This window comes from Neolamprologus multifasciatus, chromosome 11 (genome assembly GCF_963576455.1).
Source record: "Neolamprologus multifasciatus chromosome 11, fNeoMul1.2, whole genome shotgun sequence".
Classification (NCBI taxonomy): Eukaryota; Metazoa; Chordata; class Actinopteri; order Cichliformes; family Cichlidae; genus Neolamprologus; species Neolamprologus multifasciatus.
Genome location: NC_140449.1, coordinates 19,877,234 through 19,902,566, shown reverse-complemented (window position 1 = coordinate 19,902,566; position 25,333 = coordinate 19,877,234). Strand labels below are relative to the sequence as shown.

The 25,333-nt window shown below is 43.7% G+C and overlaps 2 protein-coding genes across 4 annotated transcripts in view; one reads left to right on the top strand and one right to left on the bottom strand.

Moving 5' to 3' along the window:
- abcb4 (ATP-binding cassette, sub-family B (MDR/TAP), member 4) overlaps window positions 1-6,579 on the top strand; it is a 15,822-nt gene extending 9,243 nt beyond the window's left edge. For all 3 annotated transcript variants that reach the window (XM_085178655.1, XM_085178653.1, XM_085178654.1), the window contains 5 exons: window positions 1,117-1,273; window positions 1,358-1,555; window positions 2,070-2,276; window positions 4,396-4,542; window positions 4,834-6,579. In XM_085178655.1, the coding sequence (XP_085034781.1) occupies window positions 1,117-1,273; window positions 1,358-1,555; window positions 2,070-2,276; window positions 4,396-4,542; window positions 4,834-5,040 (916 nt within the window). In that variant the 3' untranslated portion in view covers window positions 5,041-6,579. The remainder of the gene's footprint in view (window positions 1-1,116; window positions 1,274-1,357; window positions 1,556-2,069; window positions 2,277-4,395; window positions 4,543-4,833) is intronic.
- On the bottom strand, window positions 5,799-25,333 carry crot (carnitine O-octanoyltransferase). The gene is given in 18 exon segments (XM_085178665.1): window positions 5,799-6,936; window positions 7,222-7,341; window positions 7,545-7,638; window positions 8,088-8,166; window positions 8,254-8,377; window positions 8,463-8,593; window positions 10,094-10,179; window positions 10,182-10,200; window positions 10,290-10,373; window positions 10,504-10,605; window positions 10,719-10,844; window positions 10,961-11,054; window positions 13,659-13,767; window positions 13,880-14,004; window positions 14,103-14,284; window positions 19,384-19,508; window positions 23,746-23,870; window positions 24,671-25,333. Coding segments are annotated over 18 exon segments (2,022 nt in total). The 5' UTR covers window positions 24,847-25,333; the 3' UTR covers window positions 5,799-6,815.

Below are 25,333 nucleotides of genomic sequence, written 5' to 3'. Positions count from 1 at the left end.
CATTACTGTAGTAAAGTGAATTTTGGATCCACACAGGCTCCAATATATACAAACAACCCCACTAATGTTTGGTTAAATGTGCCTTAGAAACTTGCACTTCAACCAGACCCCTTTGGTAACCATCAACGAGCCTCTGGCATCATTTAATCACTCCTTGGCAGGATTGGTAGAGCCCATTTTAGTTTGCTTAAATTCAGGTCTGTGCCTGAAAGCAAAAATAATCCACAAGTTTTCAATAGGACTGAGGTTTGTGCTTCGGGACAGTCGTGTCATTAATTTGGTGTTAACCTGCTCTATCCTTTCTAAACCAGTTTTAATGTGTGTTTGGTATTATTGCCCTGGTCAACCATGTTGATTTGAGATGGAGTTGAATGTGGAGGTGGTTCTGCTTATTCATCATTCCAGCCAATTTATGCAATATCAATGCTGTCACTGCCAGAACAGCCCTGGAGCATGATGGTACCACCACCACACTGGTTCAGTGCTAATATATTGTTTTTGGGTTTGAAAGCCTCAACTTTACGCTTCCAAAGTTTTGTCGTGGTGGGTAAATGGCTCAATCTTCTCTTGTCTGACCAGAAAACTTTTCTCCAAGAGACATTTGCTTGTCCACATGGGCATCTGCTATTTTCAGTCGAGCTCAAAGGTATTGACTTTTGAGCGGAGGCATTGGTGCCCTCTCAGTCAATAGTGATGTAAAACACATCTAACTGTGGACAGTGGTGCTGGTGTTCCAGTAGTTTCCAGTTCATGGCAGGCTTCAGACTTTGTGGTTCCTGGGTTGTTCTTGAACACCTTAACCAGCTCCCTTTCATCTCACACTAATGGTTTGGGTCTTCTTCCAGTTCTTGGCGAAGTGGTGACGCAACATTAAAGGCCAAAAGATTACCATTAAATTAATGCCCACGATGACTACAGCTGTTGTAGGCATAAACTCGTCAGTCGGTTCATCATTATCGGCGGGACCGAACAGCACAAACTCATCTTTAAGATTATCAGTAATTACAAACATGCTGGGCACACAGATGTCGTAGGTTCGTGTTAGCTTAGCCTTATGTAATCCTGTTTTACACCCCAATGACAGCGAATCTAATGTGTTTAACTTTCCTCTCCCAGTGTGATTTCAGCCGTTCTGTTTGGTGCCATGGCCGTCGGTCAAGTCAACTCCTTCGCTCCAAACTACGCGAAGGCCAAACTGTCTGCTGCCCACATCATGATGCTGTTAAACAAGGAGCCTGCCATTGATAATCTGTCAAAGGGCGGAGACTGTCCGGTACATGACGCAAAGCCCGCGCACCAAACACAGCTTTAGAAAAGTGATATTTTACCACATATCTAACTCTTTCTTTTCTTCCAGGACCAATTTGATGGTAATGTGACCTTTGAGAGGGTCAAGTTTAATTATCCTTCACGTCCTGATGTACCCATCCTGCAAGGGCTGAATCTGAGTGTAAAGAAGGGAGAAACTCTGGCCTTGGTGGGAAGCAGCGGCTGTGGGAAGAGCACCACCGTCCAGCTGCTGGAGAGGTTCTATGACCCGCTGGATGGGAAAGTGGTGAGAAAACAACTGCACACCCACGCTCTGTGCACTACCTCACACTGATGCCTCTTCACCTACTGACAGTTGGGTAATGATTAGCTGGCCATTGCTTTCCAGTACTCTGCTGATACGAAGTCCATGTAACAGGAACTGTTATCTGGATTACTGCATAAACATTTATCTGGTTGGGAGGGAAATGAATAGTGTGCCTGTTGTCTCGTGTCCTGTTGGTGTTTTTGAACATCATGTGCACATTGCAGGTTTTCTAGTACGTTTGTGTTTGTCACTTTAAAAAAACAAAAAGTCTCTGGCAAAATAACTCATTAACTGAATTTCTGCATTGATTCAGAATTAATGTAAAACCAATGTTAACTTTAAGTAAGAAGTGACAAGTTCTTCAGCTAAACAAGCTTTTAGCCATTAACAAATCAGACATTTCCTTCAGGGCTTGGTGATTGCACAATCAAATGAATGCTCGGTCCAGGTGCCAAAGCATGCAAGCCTATTTGTGCTACTCTTTCTCCTTCAGGTGTTGGACAAATCTGATGCCAAAAACTTGAACATTCACTGGTTGAGGTCCCAGATAGGCATTGTCTCCCAGGAGCCCGTGCTGTTCGACTGCTCTTTGGCTGAAAACATTGCCTATGGAGACAACAGCCGCAAAGTCAGCATGGACGAGATAGAGGCAGCGGCCAAAGCAGCCAACATTCACAACTTCATAGAGGGTTTGCCACTGGTAATGTCATTATACTATTTTATAGAACATTCCATGTAAAGATAAGGGTCAAATCCAGTGTAAAACAGACTGGGTGGATAAAGAGGTGGTCAAAAAAAGCAGAGTCAGGATTACAGAAAGAAAGGAGGCTGAAACACTGAATCTAACCAAAGGTGGACTCTGATGTCCAGCTTTGTTTTCAATGCTTCACAAAGCTGCCTAGATCTGCCTCTGCCCAGCTACCACAGGGTTTTACTGTGAGGGAAGTTTAGTACAGCCAGGATGTCTTTGTGTTGTCCTCAAAACCTAAAGCCTTAGAATGAGTCTCAACTTTATGGTTTTTCTGATTCAGGCTGCTATAAAATGATCCCTATGAGTGTCACCTACTCCAGAGATTTTTATCATATCACATGATGATAAACGTCTAAAGAAGATTTAAAAAAACGTAACCGTAAGAGGCAACACTGCTGCCAATAATAGATGACTACAAGAAATCATTGATTTATTGCCTGGAGCTAACTGTACACTTCAAGTTTGTTTTATGCTCTCTCAGTACTGCTGGTTTTTGATGTGATGGTTTCACATTAGAAACAAACGAAGATCAATTTAACTTTGAAACTTCCAAAATGTCTTCAATACAGTGTTTAAGACTCATCGTCCAGATCGCTCAGCTGGCATTTCTTTTGCTCTTTACGTCCTTTAAAATGTTGAATTTGCTGCTTGTATTTGACAAGCAGTTAACTGGTCAGTGCTGAGACTTTAAAGTGCTCTGATCAGGAGGCAGACTGAAACTTGATAGTAATGTGGTGGTTTCAAAGCATTTTGCTGATGAACTGTAGACTAGATGCTGGTCTGTGGTTTTTGAGAGATCTGGGATCTTGCCACCAATTTAAAATCTTCAAACATTAATTTAAAAGTAAAAAGCACTAATCAAAAAGCACTATACAAACTGTTGTGGTTGCTGTCAGTATAGAGTCATCTTTGAGTAATTCTTTCAGCCCTGTATTGTATTATTGTAGGGTCTTTACCTTACAATATAAAGTGCTTTGAGGCAACTGTTGTTATTTGGCATTGAATAGAGCTCCATCCTTTTGTAAAGGTCTCATGCCTTTCTGTTTCTGCTCAACTACATTAAGAGTTCGTCAAGAGGGACGAGGTTGGGTTTAGTAACATTTATTCCACTCTCGTGGACCTGAAATATTTTGTCATGATAAAGCTGTAGATAAAAGGTTGGTGTGATTTACCCTGGGTTTCTTTAAGATGTTGTAAAGATAAGGCTTCATAGGTCAGATGGAGATGCTGTAAAGGGGACCATTAGTCAGCTAAAATTAAAAATTGCGAAATGGTGTACAAAGGTAATTACAGAAACAATGCAAGTCTCCTAAAGAGGCCTTTGTGAAAAACCTTTGTTGAAAAACCTTTGATCAGTGTTTTTACTGCTGTGATAAACAAACTTGGTGGTGCCTTATTTTTCCACCTGAAGGTTAAAAAGCATAACTGGGATGGAAATGGCAGCTCAGACAGAACACAATTGGTGTAGTAAGGTGGAGGTTGGGTGTAAAGGGTTTATTGCTAAATCTACAACTAAGCTCCTACAGAGAGTGGGGGTGTGAGGGCAGGCCTTTCAACGAGCAGTCAAGTCACTCTGAGGGTGCTGAACGAAGCAGCAGCTGGTTGTGGATCAAGAGACAGGAGTACAGCTAGGCTGGGACATTAAGGGGTGATAGCACAAGGGGGCACATTACGTGTCATGGGCATAAAATCACTGTAACACTGAGGACAGTGACCACCTGACAATCCCAGTGAAGTGGTTTACCACCTCTCCCATTCAAGACACCAGAGGAATCTGTACTGATTACTGGAGGGCTTGTATCATTAAGCCTTATAATCAGTCAACAAATGTGAATGGTAATCATGCAGGAGGCCAGCTGAAGATGAATGTGTTATTGTACATGTGAAAATGATTTCCTGCCAGCATTTTAATAACTTGGCAATAAATGTAGCAATTATTATTAAACCTCAAAGTACACTTTTTAAGAAATTTGTGAGTGATTGGATCCATACTTTGTATATTTCTGACCATCTATAGTAACACAACTATGCCCTCTCATTGTATTGTTTTGTTTTTTTCCATGAGCAGAAATATGACACGCAGGCAGGTGATAAGGGGACACAGCTGTCAGGTGGTCAGAAGCAGCGAATAGCCATAGCCCGAGCCATCCTCCGCAACCCCAAACTGCTGCTCCTGGATGAGGCCACTTCTGCGCTGGACACTGAGAGCGAGATGGTGAGCACATCTTTCCATTTTCACCTGTAATGCTTGTCAGGGAGATTAAGTAAATGGTGAGTAGTCACCAGCTCATACAAACGACTGCTGCAGCTAAAATCCACACACAAGAACAAACTCAGACTGGGGGAAATGTTGGGCTGAGAGAGTTCACATTAAACCTAATGATGGGAGGAACACAGGAAAATAGCCATGTTGATAAAGATGACAGCTCTGGTTTAAATTGAAACCATCTTTAGTGCTGAAAACATTCATAGTAGGAGCTCTTATAAGACCATGCTCTCTCGGTAGGTGGTGCAGGAGGCTCTGGACCAGGCCAGCAAGGGCAGGACGTGCATCGTCGTGGCCCACCGTCTGTCCACCATCCAGAACGCAGACCGTATTGCTGTATTCCAGGGAGGAGTCGTGGTGGAGCAGGGGACGCATCAGCAGCTGCTGGCAAAGAAGGGGGTCTACCACATGCTTGTCAACAGGCAGATGGGACACGGTGACAAATAACCCATAGTGTCCATAATCTTGAGAGTTCTGGATTAAACACTGGTGCCTTAGATCATCACTCCTCCCATGCAGATTCAGACAGTGGCTCCTGTGGCTTAAACCTAAATGTATAAATCTGAATTCTGATTGGCTGTCACTTGTGACTGTCCTTCCCACAAGAGATTTTTGACATTTGTGGGGTGCAGATGTAAACGGTAAAACTTTTTTTTTTTTTTTTTTGCTTACTCACTGTTGGTGGATAAAAGTTGATTAATGTGTACTTTTCCTGCTTAGCTAAGCGGTAGATTTGGCTTTTAAAGAGCCTTTTTGTGCAAGTAGAAAAAGTGACCTTTGAGGTAGATATTTTTACTTGTAGGGAGAACACTGGAGTTAAAAATGGCTGCATTCTTCTTTTTAAACGGGCTAAAGAAGTAAATTCAATGACCAGTCCTCTTTGTTCGTTTGTCTATGCACTGTGGTTTTATGCCTCTGCCGATGGGATCATCACTGTCTGGAACAGTTTTGGGTAAAATCTTTAATATTTATACTGTAAGTTAAGACTCAGTTCAGCGTCTTGGATTGAGTTGGAGGACCAAAGTGCCTGAGCAGTTAAAGCCTGGGAAATGCTGCGCAAATGTTAATTTTCATTTGCAAAGTTTCTGTGGAATTCACTTAAAATGTAATTTTGTTTCTATTTTTTTTTTTTTTAGAGGATGTGCTGCTTTGTAACTGTTAATGTTTTATATTAAAATAAATAACCTTTATTTGAAGAAAGCAAGTGTGGATATCTTTGAACTTTATTCTCAGAAAATTTGACCAAAAAATTGACTACAGCTTCCCTCAAAGTGGTACAATCACAGTGAAATTTCACCTTATCAAAGCAATAATCCCGTTGGTGTGAGGCTCCAAATGTAGAAAGTGTTTCAACAGATTTTTACGTCAGCCACTCTTTGAAACCCAAAGTAAACACCATCACCAACATTTGGACATGAAATTAAAAACAAAGTTGCATAGTGTGTAGAAGGAATTGGTACCTGGAGAAACTGGAAGTCAAACCTTGGCTTTAACAAACTTACACGAGTCATGCCTACTTCTCTCTTTTAATGAGTTTAAATTAGCTCAGTGTGTGCACTTCAGGGGATGGGGTACATTCACGTCCTCTTGTGGTATTCAAGTGCATTTCCTTTATGTGTAGGCACTGTTTTGACAAGACAATCAAATATTTGTCTAAATAATAGTCAGTAGAAGCTTGTTTCTGCCATCTATTAGTACAAATTTCAGGTTCTTTTAGAGTGAAGTAGAAATGTTGAATTAACTCTGCAAAAGCTTCAGAAACGAGCTTCCCTACAGTTGTTACGATTCGGTAGTGTTTAACTTTACTCAGCCTAACAGCTCTTTTCTACGGTTACTGGAAAAGAGCTTTTTCACAGTGAAGACTAAGGCGAACAGGAGTCGTTAGCCACTTAGCGGTTAACATTTTTTAAAATGTGGAATAATACTGTCAGGATTTCAAACTATACAGTCAAAATAAAAACGAGCGTTGAATCAGGAAGAAAGAGGGGGAAAAAAGTACACACCCAAAAGAACAGTTTACACAATGTTAATAACTACAAAATCTTGAGTAATTTACGTTTACATTAACAAAAATATCAGGTACAGATTCTGCACCTTTGCATTGATTCGTGCTGATCTAGCTGTCACCATTGAGTAGAACTACAAGTGCATTGATATTTAAAACAGGCTCTCTGTGGTACAACATGGACATTAAATTATCCTGTTTCCCTGCTTAAGTAGGTTTATAGCTGAGAAGTGGTGGCTAAGTGGAGCATCTCATGCAGGCAGCTACTGAAGCTATTGAACAGTGATGGAGCATCAGTCTCATGGCAGGATTTCCACGCTGACATGGAGATCACAATCCTAGAAGAAAGAGGAGCGGAGATCTGAATACAGCTACTGAAAATCTCAGGAATGTTTCCAGCACCTTGAGTCTGTCATGAAGAATTAAGACAGTTGTGCAGGTAAACCTGGGTGCTACACAGTATTTGCAAGGTGTACCTAATAAAGTGTCCAGTAAGTGTATACATCTTTAGCTTGCTTTTTATAAATTCTACAGAACTGGCAAATCTCACATATGCAGCACAGGTTCATCAAAAACCCACACACAGGTTTTCAGGTCAGTGAAAGCGCATTTCATGTGCTCACCTGTCATCCCTGATGCGGTAAAAGAAGCCGTAGCCATGGTGCACCATGGGAGCCACAGCCCCCAGAACTGTAGTGTAGCCCACCAGACTGGACGACAGCACGAAGTTACCCCCACCGCCACTGCAGACATAAACACAACAGTCACAGACAGAAACCTAATGCTCTGCAGCAGCTATTATGGAGAAGCAGATTTCTGGATACTGCACTGTAACATTCTAGGATTTAATATTTAAATTATTTCCAATAGATCATACATTATAAACTAGTAGAGCCGAAATTTAATTTACTACTTTCATGTGATAAATCAGCTCTGGGTGGCGTACCTCTTTGTGTAAAGGGGATCCATAAATAATTCTGGGGTTGGACGTCCCTCCTCCTTGGCAATAAGATACAGCCCCAGAAGATGCCTGTCAAAACCTGGCAACAATATCACATGACCGCATGAAGTAGGGCATAAAAACTCAAAGAGACTACAAATATGGTTCTTTCTGATGTCAGCAGCCTTGGTTCAGCCCGCAAGTCCTACATAGGGAAGCTGACGGGCTGAACGATTTTGTACAACAGATAAATGTAGATGTTGAACTAAAGCAGATTTTTACTGGCTCAGAAGAGTCCAGTGGGGGATGGAGCAGCTCCATTTTGCTCAATCAGGCAAACAAAAATTAAGCCAACAAGTTTAATATCAGAAACAAAACTACCAGTGATCAAAGTCATTGTTTTATTGATGATACTTTGGCCCTACATCTCTATTTTGCACACTGCTTGTAGCTGCACCTCAAATCTGAGACTAAAACGGGACACTTCACCCTACAGGGCCAAGTGTAGTCAGAAAAAAGCACAAAGCAGGAATCACAAAGTAAACTAACCTTGTCCTTCCTGTGCTTCAGCCATCAGGTCGTTGTGTCTACTGAAGGCTTGCAGCATGGCCTTCCTCCTGACGCCATCCTGAGAGGAAAACGTTTAGGTCGAATATGAGATTGCGTCTTCTCTCCTGCTTTTCTGTGATTTTCCCAAATACTGTCACACACTCACATTGCATGTGGGGTCCGTCATGGTTTTACACCAATTCACAGCCTCCTGGGTGCAGGGGCGCATCGTCTCAGTCCTGCCATGATAAAACCTGCGCGTCATTGCCGTCTCATAACAACTTCCTGGCCTGTAAGAGGAAAGAGGACACCTTCAGGGCCACGAATGTCACTGACAATAATGATAATAAAAATGTGTGCTTAACCACAGCTTACTTCTTGTGCAGTCTGTAGTAGGCCAGCTGCATCGCCAGCTGAACAAAAGTGTCTGGATGGAGCTTCTTCTGTTTGATGGTGGATTTACCAAATGCTGTAAAAGCATAGCACACAACCTGGAGGTCTTGTGCCTGGAAAACCGAGAGAGAACGAATGGTTAGATGCTCTGGAACACAAAGCAAACGTCAGCATGACTGATGATGCCTGCAAATAATCAATTTCCCCATCTTATGTTTCCGCTGCTGTGCTTCTAATATGTTTCATTGTCAGCACATGGATTTTAACTCATTCAGATTTTCTTCTGCAGGAAAATAAAATCAGTGGAAAAAAGGCTGCACAACTATTTCAAATGTGACTTTTTTCAAATTTCAATCCTAAACTTGCATCACAGATTCAGTGTTTGCAGTTAATCTATGGAGGATTTTAGTTTTACCACAGCAGGAACAGCTCAACAACATCCACTCTCGTACTATTAGGCTGTTCAGAGGAGTGTCCTGTGTGCGTGTGTTTTCTCAGGTTTTTATATGTGCTTGTTAAACTGTACCTTAATAACATCAAGAATTACACCCCGCTGTAAAGACACAGCAGTTCAAACTGTGCATCACACTGTCGCTGAAACCGGACTTTAAGACAATAACTGAAATGTATAAGGTTATCACGCTTGACTCTAATCTGCAGCTAAGAACAGAGGACACACAACATGAAAAGCTGTTCAATCAATAAAATTCATTTCACTTTGATCTACACCAAACTGAAGTGATTTCCACGTCTCTAATCAAGTTTCATATCTCTAATCTGTAGCTGTCATGTCACAAATAAACAGCAGCACCAGGAGCATTAAAACAAACTGAAACTTAGACATTTTTTGATTAAGGATTTTCACCAGCATTAATCTGCACGTGTTACATCTTACTGTATTTTTTACCTTTTATTACCATCCTCTGATAATGTATCTGATTGAAGCGGGCGGTTCTCAAAGGGATCATTTTGTGTGGGTTGAAAGAGGAGTCACATGACGTGTGAAAAGACCCTTTTTTATTTATCTCCGTGTGGGGTTTTAGGTGTTGAACTTCCTTCATACTACATTCCTCAGGGTACAAGCAGTTTTTTTAACGCTACACTCATCTTTTCTTAAGACGTTCCACGACTTGTTGACGTTCACGGCAGAGCTTTTTTATGTCTGGGGTCGTGGATGTATGCTGTTTTTCTGCTGCTATAACGGGGTGAAAAATGCTTTTTTCTCCTAAGTTCCTGTACAGTTTTTCCCCCTAATAATATTTTATCCATATATAAAGATACAATTTTATTATATTCTTACATGACTATATTCTAGATCCTTTTTTATATTTCATATCTTTATATTTTTATTTATTTATTTTATGTTAGATTCATGTTGTGCAGTCTGATGGCGAGTAAAAGCACTGAATCTTTGCTCTGATATAACTTCTGAATGACCATAAAGTGGCTTTTCTATGCTATTCTATTCTATTAGGTATCTGTAAATGTGTTTTCACATCTTTCCTTGACAGAATTATGTGTTTTCCAGCAAGTTCATGGAAACGTGCCTATTCTGCCTATTCAGTGTCATCCGGGGTTTTCTGAGGTTTCATTTGGGATTAACGATAGCTCACCGACTCGATGTATTGCTTTTTGGCATGACTGATATCGCCAATGACTTTTTCATCCATAGTGAACATCAGCTCCTCGGGGAAGGACACGGTCTGACTGCATCAGAGCCCTGAAAATTCCAGACATGCATGTGTGTCAGAAAAATAAAAAGAATAGTCAGGTAAATGTTTGACACGATGTGCACCGTCAAGCGTTTACCTTCCATTTGCCCTCTGTAGCTTTGAGCTGCTGGTCCAAATACCAGCACATAGACACCAGGACCATAGCATCATACGGCGCATGCTGCGAAACAAGTCGAGTTTTTAATGTATTAAAACAGCTGATTTTGGTTGGACTGCATGTTTCACTGCCAAATCAATGAGTACAATCATTTTGAATCTCAGCGCAGCGTTGTACGAACAAGCACACTCACATCACAATTGCATCCGAACGTGCCATCTGAGAACACGACTGAGTTGTACGATTTGTCACCCCAGCGGATGGTGGGGTTGCCGGTGAGAGCTTCTGCGGTCATCTGAACTCAAAAGTACAAAATTTGGAAAGAAAATAAATAAACAAGTAAATCAGACACAACTCTTTCTCATGATTTAAATAGCAAGTCATATTTTAGATCTGTGCAGTCCGTACATTTGAGTAGTTCTCTGGGGTAGAGTAGGGTTTCACTTCATCCAGAGAAATGACGAACAAGCTGCTCTGGATGGTTTCTAGGATGGTGTTATTGTGTGGATCGATGCTTATAAGATGCTCTCTGGCCTGCAGTGAAAGTAAACAAAGCGCTAATCATGAGATACGCCACAATAACATGAGACCTTCTTCACAAACTATATTCACTTTTTATTTTAAAATCCTCCAAACATGAGCACCCCTACCTTCGCCCAGCGAGTCCTCTCCTCTGAGGTGAGCACAGCCACGCCGTCTCCCTCAGGCTCTGAGTCACAGCGCTCCTTCACATAGCTCAGCTGCCTGAAAAGGTAAAGAAACACATGCTGCATCAGCCTTGTTTGCTCTTCACTCTGCAGCTTTAACCAAATTATACAGGACATCTGGAGGAAAATGAATGGATGATTAGGCGATGAGTGTGGACTGCTGAGCCCATAATGATGAGCCAGTTAACTGTAGCTAGCAGTCATGACGGTGGTTTTTGCTGCATGAAACTCCAAAAGACTCAAGCAGCTTATGTTTAAGCACTGTGTTACATTAAAAGTGTAAATAACAAAAATAAAACACTTTAATATGTAAAACAGACAAAATAAATATTTTAGACTTCTGTATGTTTTATGTAACCTGAAAAAAGCCAAACGACACTAAACATAAACAGACTTCAGCCTAAATGAAATGAAATGAAATGAACCTCCTGCATACTGGGGATCTTCTTGAAACTGAAGCAGAAAGGAAATGGTATACACCCCTAACTTATCTCAGCAGTGTGTTGCGCTGACCAACGCATCAAGAAAGCTGATTGGTTCATTCAAACAAGCACTAGTCTGCTGCGTGTGACTAAAGGGGCTACGTTTTTCAGCTCGCCTGGTTCTGCTGGAGGTCACAACTGTTGCCAAGTGCTTCCTCAAAGGGCATCAACTGATAGTTGAGACCTATTTCAATATAAAAGCACCTTAAGTCAAACGTTGGGGTGGATTGGTGCTATATAATCAAATGGAAAAAAAATGATTTTTTTTTTTTTTTGGAACATTTTAAATAGATTCTCTAACTAATATTACTGCTCGCTGTGCGATACTGATCATCCAAGAAGTCTGTGCCTCAGTTTGGGTAAGTCCGATACTAGCCCTTAGCATCCGTACTATAACCTCTGACTCGAAAAACCAAACCAGCGCTAAAGTCCAAACCCAGTGGGTGACATCACAATGGTTCTGTCCATGTTTTATATGTTTATGCATGTGAAACAGCCCCCTGGTGGACACACTGTACAAGTACACTATGCTGTATAATCTGTAGCATATGAAGAAGGCAAATTGGTAGCATAATTTCAGGTTTTGTGTGCTTTTTTTTTTTTTTCTTACTGCACCTTAAAGTCTTTTCTTACGGTGGTAAAAATAAATAAATAAATAAACCTCCAAAAGTTGATTCTGTTCATCTGGACGTAGCGTTTTGTGGGACAAACATTTCCCCAATCTTATAAACAGTACATTGGCATAATGACTGAAACCAGTCCACTGAGGAACAATGGGCTGGGAGGTCAGTTCCTTAATCTTAGGTAGCTCAGAGCTACCTCGTCAGGCCAGGACTCGGCAGTCTATTTACACCTACAGGCCAGTGGACACTCTTTCAAGGATGAGGATGTACACATCCTGGACACGTAGGAACGCTGGTTTGAGCAGAGAGTCAAGGAGGCCATTTACGTGAAAAGGGAAAGACCATCTCTGAATCGAGGAGTGGCCTAAGGGTACATCTTTCGCCATCTTACAATGCTGTGATTGCAGCCATTCCCCAACTCTCTGTGAATGGTACTCATGGCCTTTGATCAGTGGGTTTTGGTCAGTGGTTGTTGATCAATGGTCATGAGAATTTGCATAATTAAGATTAAGGAACTGACCTCCCAGCCCATTGTTCCTTCAGTGGTGCTGGTTTCAGTCATTATGTAAATGTACTGTTTATAAGATTTGGGGAAACCTGCAGTCAGCTGAGACTGAAGAAGTCACTTGGATGAGTGACGGAATGTTTCTCCCACAAAACGCTACATCCAGATGAACAGAATCAACTTTTGGAGATTTACTTTCCTGGATGATTGAGAATGCATCAAGACGATAAATAAAAAACAGTAGAAATTTTCTGATGACGAGGCGCTTTTCTTTAATAGTTCTACTTGTTTACTTCTACATAAATATAGAGTGTCATAAATACTTCTGCTAAAATATTTCCTCCATCTTTGCAACTCTCTGTCCCTCTCTCTGTAGGAGGGATGCAAAGAAAGAGAAGCAAGCTGCCATGTTATCCAAATGTGACCACAGCCTCCCTGCTCCTCAGCTGAGGCAGAAGAGCTCTTTGGGCTACGTAGTGAAATACTGGTCAACAAGCTTTATAATATTGTTATTATTTTTTTAACTCTTTCCTAAAGAAAGAGTTATGTCCTCTTTCTTTTGCTACTGGTTCTGTTGAGGCTTACAAATGCCAGATATGTAAAATATGAGCAAATATTTTGTGTATAAAAATTATTTTTTGGATTCACTAATTCTTAATATGGCTTCTCATTTTGAACCAAACTTGATTTTTCAGATGTTTTACATGTGAATACACAGATCTGACCAATCAGAACACTGTGCTCACAGTTCAAAGCTGAAAGTACACATAGTGCAATAATACTATTTTATCTCAGACACACAGCTAGATGCTGCTCTGGCTCTGAGATAAAATTGCCCCCCTGACATCCTGAAACATCTAAAAACACAACACTTCTGTTTGTATATATACGCTACACAACAAGTATGAATCTGAGACATTCAGAATTATGTTGCTTTTTGGCTGCACTAACTGTGTAAAGGCCTTCAGTCTGTTTAGTCTGGATACAAGGTTTCTAATTGGGTTTTACTCTCAAGTGCGTTTAATCTTTACCTGAGAATTTCTGGAGGAGTGAGGATTTCTCCATCACAAAGTGCATCAAATGTGAATATCCTCCCCCGGCACATCACTACCAAATGGGAGGGGCATGGACCCTCACGCTCTGTGACACAGCACAGCATGCACGTTACACAAGGGTGACAAGCAAGCAGAGAAAACGGGTCAAAGTGCTGCAGGTAAGTTTGCGGCAAAGAGAAGAGCAGAGTTTATTCTACCTGTCTTGAAGTAGTTTCGGATGGTGTCTTTCTTCACTCCGGGTACTTTACAGGTGCAGAAGAGCATTCTGAACTGGTCCATGTCCAACGGCGTTTTCCCTGCTTTCTGAGGAGCCAGCCTCTCTCTAAAATAAGCAGTGATGGAAAGATATTTAAATGTAAAAAAGACAGAGCAACACATCCTAAAACACAGCTTTCATACATGCGAGTGTGCCCGTCTTACGTGCGAAGCAGGTTCCAGTACTGCAGTGTGTGCCATGTGATAATACTGGCCCTCTGCAGGTAAGTTCCCTCTGCAGGTGGCCAGCAGTGCTCCAGGTAGGGTGCTGGGCCACCAAAGTTCACATTGAGCTGAGAGTGGATGCGCAACTCCAGATACGCTGTGTCCAACCACCATTCTTCCAGCTAGAGGTCAAAGCAAACAAAAACATCAAACAGTCAACTGCATCACACTTGTACAGTGGGGCAAAAAAGTATTTAGTCAGCCACCGATTGTGCAAGTTCCCCCACTTAAAATGATGACAGAGGTCAGTAATTTGCACCAGAGGTACACTTCAACTGTGAGAGACAGAATGTGAAAAAAAAATCCATGAATTCACATGGTAGGATTTATAAAGAATTTATTCGTAAATCCATCCATCCATCCATCCATCTTCATACGCTTTATCCGGGGCCGGGTCGCGGGGGCAGCAGCCTAAGCAAAGAGGCCCAGACCTCCCTCTCCCCAGCCACCTCCTCCAGCTCATCCGGGGGAACACCAAGGCGTTCCCAGGCCAGCCGAGAGATATAATCTCTCCAGCGTGTCCTGGGTCTGCCCCGGGGCCTCCTCCCAGTGGGACATGCCTGGAACACCTCACCCAGGAGGCGCCCAGGGGGCATCCTTACCAGATGCCCAAACCACCTCAACTGGCTCCTTTCGATGTGGAGCAGCAGCGGCTCTACTCTGAGCCCCTCCCGGATGGCCGAACTTCTCACCCTATCTCTAAGGGAGATGCCAGCCACCCTTCGGAGGAAGCTCATTTCCGCCGCTTGTATCCACGATCTCGTCCTTTCGGTCACTACCCACAGCTCGTGGCCATAGGTGAGGGTAGGGACGTAGATCGACCGGTAAATTGAGAGCTTCGCTTTTACACTCAGCTCCCTCTTCACCACGACGGACCGGTGCAGCGTCTGCATTACTGCAGCTGCAGCCCCAATCCGTCTGTCGATCTCCGGCTCCCTTCTCCCATCACTCGCGAACAGGACCCCGAGATACTTGAACTCCTCCACTTGGGGCAGGACCTCATCCCCGACCCGGAGTGGGCACTCCACCCTTTTCCGGCTGAGAACCATGGCCTCAGATTTGGAGGTGCTGATCCTCATTCCCGCTGCTTCACACTCGGCTGCGAACCGCTCCAGTGCGAGCTGGAGGCCCTCACCCGATGAAGCCAACAGAACCACATCATCCGCAAAGATCAGAGATGAGATCCTGAGGCCACCAAAGCGAAAGCCCTCCGCCACTTGGCTGCGCCTAGAAATCCTGTCCATAAAAATTATGAACAGAACCGGTGACAAAGGGCAGCCCTGGCGGAGCCCATCACCCACCGGGAACGAGTCCGACTTATTGCCGGCAATGCGAACCAAGCTCTTGCAACGGTTGTATAGGGATCGAATGGCCCGTAGCAATGGGCCAGACACCCCATACTCCCGCAACACCTCCCACAGGACACCCCGAGGGACACGGTCGAATGCCTTCTCCAAGTCCACAAAACACATGTAGACTGGTTGGGCAAACTCCCATGCACCCTCAAGTATCCTCGAGAGGATGAAGAGCTGGTCCAGTGTTCCGCGACCAGGACGAAAACCGCATTGTTCCTCCTGCATCAGAAGTTCGACTAGCGGACGAACTCTCCTTTCCAGCACCCTGGCATAGACTTTCCCGGGGAGGCTGAGGAGTGTGATCCCCCTGTAGTTGGAACACACCCTCCGGTCCCCCTTCTTAAAGATGGGGACCACCACCCCGGTCTGCCAATCCACGGGTACTGCCCCTGATCTCCACGCAACATTGCAGAGGCGTGTCAGCCAGGACAGCCCTACAACGTCCAGAGCCTTCAGGAACTCGGGGCGGACCTCATCAACACCAGGGGCTCTGCCACCAAGGAGTTGTTTAACTGCCTCAGTGACCTCGCCCCCAGAAATTGGCGGGTCATTCCCCTCATCCCCAGACTCTGCTTCCTCCTTGGAAGACGCGTCAGTGGGATTAAGGAGGTCCTCGAAGTATTCCTTCCACCGCCTGACAATTTTCTCAGTCGACGTCAGCAGCGCTCCGCCAGCACTATACACAGTGCAGGTAGAGCACCGCTTTCCCCTCCTGAGACGCCTGACGGTTTGCCAGAACCTCTTCGAGGCAGTCCGAAAGTCTTTTTCCATGGCCTCTCCGAACTCCTCCCACACCCGAGTTTTTTGCTTCAGCCACTGCCCGAGCCGCATTCCGCTTGGCCTGTCGATACCTGTCGGCTGCCTCCGGAGTCCCACAGGCTAACCAAGCCCGATAGGACTCCTTCTTCAGCCTGGTGGCTCCCTTCACCTCTGGTGTCCACCATTTGGTTCGGGGATTACCACCACGGCAGGCACCAACCACCTTGCGGCCGCAGCTCAATGCAGCAGCTTCGGCAATGGAGGCGCTGAACATGGTCCATTCGGACTCGATGTCCCCCGCCTCCCTCGGAATGCTGTTGAAGCTCTGCCGGAGGTGTGCGTTGAAGATCTCGCGGACTGGGGCCTCTGCTAGTCGTTCCCAGCACACCCTCACTACGCGTTTAGGTGCACCAGGTCTGTCCAGCGTCCTCCCCCGCCACCTGATCCAACTCACCACCAGGTGGTGATCAGTTGACAGCTCAGCCCCTCTCTTTACCCGAGTGTCCAGAACATATGGTCGCAGGTCTGGTGATACGATTACAAAATCGATCATCGACCTACGGCCTAGAGCGTCCTGGTGCCACGTGCACTTATGGACACTCTTATGTTCAAACAAGGTGTTCGTTATGGCCAAACTGTGATTAGCACAGAAGTCCAATAACAAAGCACCGCTCGGGTTCAGATCAGGGAGGCCGTTCCTCCCAATCACGCCCCTCCAGGTCTCGCTGTCGTTACCCACGTGAGCATTGAAGTCTCCCAGCAGGACAACAGAGTCTCCAGGTGGAGCACCTTCCAGCACCCCCCCCCAGGGACTCTAAGAAGGCTGGGTACTCCGAACTGCCACTCGGCGCATAAGCGCAGATGACAGTCAGGACCCGTTCCCCGACCCTAAGGCGCAGGGAACAAACCCTCTCGTCCACCGGGAAAAACCCCAACGTACCGGCAGCAAGCCGAGAGGATATTAGAATACCCACCCCAGCCCGCCGCCTCTCACCAGGGGCAACTCCAGACTGAGACAGAGTCCAGCCCCTCTCCAGGAGACTGGTTCCAGAGCCCAAGCCGTGCGTAGAGGTGAGCCCGACTATATCTAGCCGGTACCTCTCAACCTCACGCACTAACTCAGGCTCCTTCCCCACCAGAGAGGTGACATTCCATGTCCCTATTGCCAGTCTTGGCAGCCGGGGGTCAGTCCGCCAGGGCCTCCGCTCCTGGCCGCCACCCGGCACACAATGCACCCGACCCCTATGGCGCCTCCTGCGGGTGGTGGGCCTGCGGGAGGATGGGCCCATGTCTCCTCTTCGGGCTGTGCCCGGCCGGGCCCCATGGACTAAGGCCCGGCCACCAGACGCTCGCCCTCGGGCACCCTCCCCGGGCCTGGCTCCAGGGCGGGGCCCCGGTAACCCTATCCCGGGCAGGGTAAACTGTTCCCTCGGTGTTTTTTTCATAGGAGTCTTCTGAATCGCTCTTTGTCTGGTCCCTCACCCAGGACCAATTTGCCATGGGAGACCCTACCAGGGGGCAAATGCCCCCAGACAACATAGCCCCTGGGATCCCTGGGACACACAAACCCCTCCACCACGATAAGGTTGCGATTCACGGAGGAGTTATTCGTAAATCAGGGTGGAAAATAAGTATTTGTACCTCAAACAAGGAAAATCCCTGGCTCTCACAGACCTGTAACGTCTTCTGTAAGAAGCTTTTCTGTCCCCCACTCGTTACCTGTATGAATGGCACCTGTTTGACCTCATCATCTGTATAAAAGACACCTGTCCACAGCCTCAACCAGTCAGACTCCAAACTCCGCCATGGCCAAGACCAAAGAGCTTTCGAAGGACACCAGGAAAAGAATTGTAGACCTGCACCAGACTGGGAAGAGTGAATCTACAATAGGCAAGCAGCTTGGTGTGAAAAAATCAACTGTGGGAGCAATCATCAGAAAATGGAAGACATACAAGACCACTGATAATCTCCCTCGATCTGGGGCTCCACGCAAGATCTCATCCCGTGGGGTCAAAATGATCATGAGAACGGTGAGCAAAGATCCCAGAACCACACGGGGGGACCTGGTGAATGACCTGCAGAGAGCTGGGACCAAAGTAACAAAGGTCACCATCAGTAACACACTACAACGGCAGGGAATCAAATCCCGCAGTGCCAGACGTGTTCCGCTGCTGAAGCCAGTGCATGTCCAGGCCCGTCTGAAGTTTGCCAGAGAGCACATGGATGATACAGCAGAGGATTGGGAGAATGTCATGTGGTCAGATGAAACCAAAGTAGAACTTTTTGGTATAAACTCAACTCGTCGTGTTTGGAGGAAGAAGAATACTGAGTTGCATCCCAAGAACACCATACCTACTGTGAAGCATGGGGGTGGAAACATCATGCTATGGGGCTGTTTTTCTGCCAAGGGGACAGGACGACTGATCCGTGTTAAGGACAGAATGAATGGGGCCAAGTATCGTGAGATTTTGAGCCAAAACCTCCTTCCATCAGTGAGAACTTTGAAGATGAAACGAGGCTGGGTCCTCCAACATGACAATGATCCAAAACCACACCCGCCCGGGCAACAAAGGAGTGGCTCCGTAAGAAGCATTTGAAAGTCCTGGAGTGGCCTAGCCAGTCTCCAGACCTCAACCCCATAGAAAATCTGTGGCGGGAGTTGAAAGTCCGTGTTGCTCGGCGACAGCCCCAAAACATCACTGCTCTTGAGAAGATCTGCATGGAGGAATGGGCCAAAAATACCAGCTACTGTGTGTGCAAACCTGGTAAAGACCTATAGTAAACGTTTGACCTCTGTTATTGCCAACAAAGGTTATGTTACAAAGTATTGAGTTGTATTTTTGTTAATGACCAAATACTTATTTTCCACCCTGATTTACGAATAAATTCGTTACAAATCCTACCATGTGAATTCATGGATTTTTTTTTCACATTCTGTCTCTCACAGTTGAAGTGTACCTCTGGTGCAAATTACTGACCTCTGTCATCATTTTAAGTGGGGGAACTTGCACAATCGGTGGCTGACTAAATACTTTTTTGCCCCACTGTAACTAAAGAGGAGACGCTAAAGACAAAAACAAGGCTTTTATATCTTCTCAAACACACACCCAGTTCTTCTTTGTCTTGGCTCTCTGGAGGAGTTTCTTGTGCAGCTCCTGGCCAACACCCGCTTGGAATTTCCTCACAGTCTCCTCCGTAGCTTTAAAGTCTTTCTCAGAGGCGAACGGACGAACTGAAGCACAATAAAGTGAAAACATGGAAGATTATTCCCTCTGTTAAACAAGGGCGCCAGCTTCTGGTCATTTTGTTTTGATGTAGTAACTGCTTTCAAAAACAACAAGTCTGATCACACCTGTTTATTCAAAGGATTCTTTGTCTTTTTGGTTTTTTTTACTTTACAGCAGAACGAGCAGAAAATATACAAATGAAACACATGAAATGATGCAGAGACACAAATGTGCCAACAAAGCTAGAGTGCTTTGTTTTTCATTCACACTTCCGGCACACTAATAAAGTTATCTTACTGAATGATTTCTTTAGCCTTTGGTACAAACAAAAAGTCCTATTCAATTTAATTCAACTTTAGCGCTAAATCACAACAATCAAATCACTTGGTGACAGCGGGGAGGGGAAAAGAAACAGTCATGCTACTCTTTCAATCAATGTTATTAGACAAACTGGTCATGAAAGAGAAACTGAAGACTCATTGTTACTTTCAGACAGCCAGTCTGAAACATTTTAACATTGTTTAAAGCAGGGGTGTCAAACATAAGGCCCGGGGGCCAGAACTGGCCGGGCAAAGACTCCAATCTAGCCCACTGGATGGCTTAGGAAAATGTCAAGGACATAAAACAGAACATAAAAGTTTGGACCTTCAACAGTATTTTTACAAGTTTTACAGCTTTTCCTACTGATAACGAAATACCCCATGGGCGTTCATGCTATACCAAAGCAATTAAATATTACATTTACAACTTAAATTTAAGCCCAGTCCTGCTGACAGATTTCATTCATTTACTACATAATGTAGAAAAACTAACAGATACTATTGAAATTGCTCTTCTTTGTCTTATATTAAAACATCTCAGCAATTAAATGTGTAGTTAAACTTCTTTACACTGACGTACGTTTGATCTTATGTGGGTCACGTCTGACTCACATAAGATCAAAGTGAGCTGTATGTGGCTCGTGATGTAAAATGGTTTGAAGTGTCCATAAACTTTAGGCAGGACCACCCTGAGAAAATAAGATGAAAAATTATGGTTCGAGTTATCGGACAGTTATTGGACAGTGATTTTAAATTGGACAACCAAATCAGAGCAGTGGTGAAGTCCAGTTTTTATCATTTAAGGCGACTGGCAAGAGTAAAATCTTTTCTTTCGAGGCAGCGCCTTCAAACAGTGATCCATGCTTTTATTTCTTCCCGCCTGGACTACTGTAACTCACTTTATGTGGGGGTCAGTCAGTCATTGCTCTCACGTCTGCAGCTGGTTCAAAATGCGGCTGCACGACTCCTAACAGGAACTCGAAAAAGAGAGCATATAACCCCCGTGCTAGCCTCTCTGCACTGGCTGCCTGTGTCTTTTAGAGTTAATTTTAAAATTCTTATGTTTGTTTTTAAATGCCTTCATAGTCTTGCCCCGCCTTACCTCTCTGAGCTTCTTCTCCCCACATACCCTGTCGGTCTCTCAGGTCAGCTGACCAGCTGCTCCTGGAGGTACCGAGATCCAGGAGGAAGCTCAGAGGGGACAGGGCCTTCTCTATCGTGGCTCCAAAATTATGGAATAATTTGCCCATGCACGTTAGAGAGGCCCCTTCACTGTCCACTTTTAAATCACGTCTTAAAACCCACTTTTATTCCTTGGCTTTTAACCTCAGTGAGACTTAGTTTCTCTTTTAATTGAAGTAGTTATTTAATTAAAGATTTCACTCTTCTTTTATTTGTATCTCATGTAATTTTATTTTACAGTTCCAATGTACAGCACTTTGTGTCAGCTGTGGTTGTTTTAAAGTGCTTTATAAATAAAGTTGATGATGATGATGATGATGATGATGATGATCGGCAGAAATGTGAAATTCTGACTGATGTTAAAAGGTAAAAGCAGGGCAATAAACCCCAAACAAACCTAACCTAAATCCAGCTGTTTGACTGAGTTGCATACGTGCTGACTGCTGGAAAAGCTCAGGCTGATCACATTAAACAGCTGGTTGAGAGAGTAACGAAAACAAAATGTGGCCGCTTTGTAGAATTTCCACTTCTATTAGTGGAAGTCCTTCTAATCCTCCTCACAACCAGTGTAGAGATGGAAACCAAAGACAGCAAAGTGAGCTCTGTGTAGTGACCGAAAGAATGAGATTGCACATACAAGAGGTGGAAATGAGCTTTTTCTGAAGGGTGGCTTGCCTCTAACTTTGAGTCAACATGAGGAGTTCAGTCATGAGGAGCTCAGAGTACTAGTGTAATTTTAGTATCGATTCAATATCAAGTGATCCATAATTAATAAGCTATAATTATCCCATAAAGGCAGCTTATTTTGTGGAGTGCAGCATGTCATGATTTATGAGATGAATCAACATCAATTTGCAAATTCTGGACACATTTTAATGACCAGTAAATCAGTGATTTTTACTTTCCACAACAACAAGATAATGCACAACAATCATGCCATCAATGACCTGTTACCAGTACTAGCGTTGGTATCGATACTATCAATATTTGGATCGACGCAGGACAACAGAATTATCTCCGCTGAACACACCAACATAATCATTACTTGGCTGGATAGAAAAAGAAGGAGAAATCTCCAAAACAGTAAGTCAGTGGGTGACATTTTTTCTTTTAAGTGTGGGTGAAAGTGGCCAAGATGTGTCAGAAACATAAGTAGGATAAACATGATTTTAACAGATATTTGCAGCTTTGTGATTTACTTTTCTAAAAAAATTAAAGGTCTGTGTCCAAATAAAGTCCCTAATGTTATCCAGATATTCATGGATGCTTATAACTTAGGGAATAGAAATGGTCTAGTAAGTCGGCTGTACCGTAGTATTGTAACAATGAATAAGGACAAAACAAACTATGCTAAACAGCGCAGAGTAAAGGGACTGAACATTGTTATTACTGAAGAGGAATGGCTCCACACTTGGAAAACATCTTCTTCCACCAGCTCTCACACCTGCAGGGACTTTTGTTGGAAAAACCAGACCCACTTCTTTATCACTCCCAAGCAGAAGTCAAAACAGATAGGGACTCGACTGCTGCTCCAGTCAACTGAGGTATCTGACCAGCATACCTCCTGCGACTCCTTGGTGAAGTGTTTTGTAAATGTCCCACTAGAAGGGAGACCCCAGGGCCGATCCAGGACATGCTGGACAGATTATATATCTGAGTTGGCTTGGGAACATCCAAATGAGCTGGAGAAGGTGTCAGGGGAGAGGGGAGGTCTCGCTGCCTCTCTGCTTAGACTGCAGCTCCCGTCACCCAGATACAGAACATGGAAAATGGTTGGGTGGATGGATGGATACAGAAAATACTCATGTGTGTTTATAGGTGTTTCTAATGGTTTGACTGAGCGCATATAAACTTGTTCTAAAACATTCACACATATATCTGATAACACCTGCATGATTCCTGCTACAATTAAATCCTTAAGCTTTTAGAAAATGACACAATTCTGCACACCACAAGAGTGGATTTCAAATTAAACAATGAAAATGTAACAGCTTCAGCAGGGTTTCACAGACATTTTGCCATAACTGTTTAGCATTTACAGCCATTGTCAGAGGCTCAGGGGTGCACAAAGTTTAATTTAAGTTTAATGAGTGTATGAAACCAACAGTTTGACTATAAATTATGCTGGAATGCTCACATAAATGAGCTAAAAACAAACTATTGCAAAAATGTATAAAACAAGACATTTTAAATAAGAAAATGAACACACATGCTATATTGATCCTAATCTGATCTACTGTGTGGAGGTTTGCACAAACGTATACACAACCACCACTAATCCAGTTTAAATAAGAGTTATAAATTGATTATTTATTTTTTATTTATAGAAACCAGCAGAATATTCATAAAACTCGATGCCTTAAAAGTAGTAAGTGGATCTCAGCACTGCAACAACATGCTTTACAAACGTTATTTACATGTTTGTTTGTTTTTAATTGGAGCAGGAAAAAAATGAGAAAACTAACTTCATAAAAGATTTTTCACTATGTAAATTAAAAATGCTCAAAAATCAGGCAGTAAACAAATATAAAACTGGGGTACGGTATGACTGTTTTTGCTCTAGTTCAGTGTTTAGTCCTAATATTGTATCATCTTTGGTGTTTGTTTTGGTGAAACACAGACTGCACCTATGAAACAGACAAGTTTCAAACAGATAAGACATACGGACTTTGAAAGTTCACATGACAAATATTTACAAAAGCCTGGAAACCGACTAACTTGATGACAGGAGACATCCTACCTGCATCTAGGTACTTGGAAAGGCTGCTCTGCAGTGAGGGCACAGGCAGGGGCGGCAGACTGTTTTGGTACTGAAAGGTCTGCTCCGGCAGAGACTGAGACAGCTGATTTGCCATTTCTTTCCCCCTGTCACAAAAGAAACATTACAGTGATATGAAGCAGAGCCTTTCCACGCTTTATATCACTGATATACCAGGGTGGGGACTTATACAATAGACAAACCTTGATAACACTAATTACTCTTTGTTTTTTTAATTTAAAAGCAGTTATATATTTGTTTTAATACTGAAAAATAACAGCACTATAAACCATTTGAAGACCCTGTGATTATGACTGGTTTTGCTTTGAACACATGAAGCTTTTGTGGTTTATGACATTAAAAAAAAATCATTGTAAAACATTTAAACTGTGCATTTCATAGCATTTTACCTTCAACAACCACCTTATCTAGTACTTAAAGCAGCAACACCTGGATAATAAGCTGACAATGCTGAAAGCGCATTCATCATTACTTCCAGTTAAAAACACTCATATTATTTATTGCCTTGGGTAACAGATTTAAAACAACAGTAAGGCTTGCACTGCGCAAGTCTCAAACATGAGCAGTTGCATACTGTGTCACAGTGACAGCTTTGACATGTTTCTGAACAAGGCTCAGCAAATCCTGAGCTCAGCTATCAGCACCACATTAAAACTATTAAACTCCTACCTCTCCGTACTCGGGCAGAGACCTGTTAGTGCAAACGACCAAACTGTTTACAATAAACACTTAATTAGCGGGTAACACTGAGCTGATAAGGTGCACTCGCTCGTCTCGCCCCTGTCGGCGTTAATGTCGAGTGCGAACGCAAACAACAGTAGAGGAGCAGCTCGTTAGCTTACTTTAACTGCACTGTAAACCTGGACTGTTAGCTCCCGTTACTCACCTACCGCGGGCTCTGTAGGCTTTCAGCGGAAATGTTGTGAACTTGTGCGGGTTTGGTTTCTTATATAAGCCGGTGTAGCAGCCGTTCAGTTGTTGTGCTGGACTGCAGCTGTAGCCCTTCACCTTTACCCCACTAAACCATTGACTCAAGCCAGCCCGGAACAGCTCACTGCGCATGCGCGGGCAATTGCCCTGGCTTGAATTACTTATGAGTGAAATAATAAAGAGGCTTTGAAAGGTGAGGTCAGGCAGGCAGTGTGTGGCAACAACCTAAAACTTTAGAAAGATTAGGCCTGAAATATACATGAACCCACACCTTTCAGCGGATACTTTATTAGGTGCACCTGTTTATCTAATCAGCCAATCACACTGCACCTCAAAGCATCGTTGACGTGAACAAAAGGAGCTGCTGGAGTTCAAAGCGAGCATCAGAATGAGGGGGAAAGGTGATTTAAGCGATTTTGAATGTGGTGTGGTTGTTGATCCCAGATGGGCTGGTCTCAGTGTTTCGGGAAATGCAGATCTACTGGGATTTTCCGACACAGCCATCTCGACTGTAACTGCAATAACAACTGTATGTAGAAGAGCATCTCTAAATGCAGATGAGCTTCAGCTGCAAAACACCAAACGAGATGCCGCTCCTGTCAGCTATAAACAAGAAACT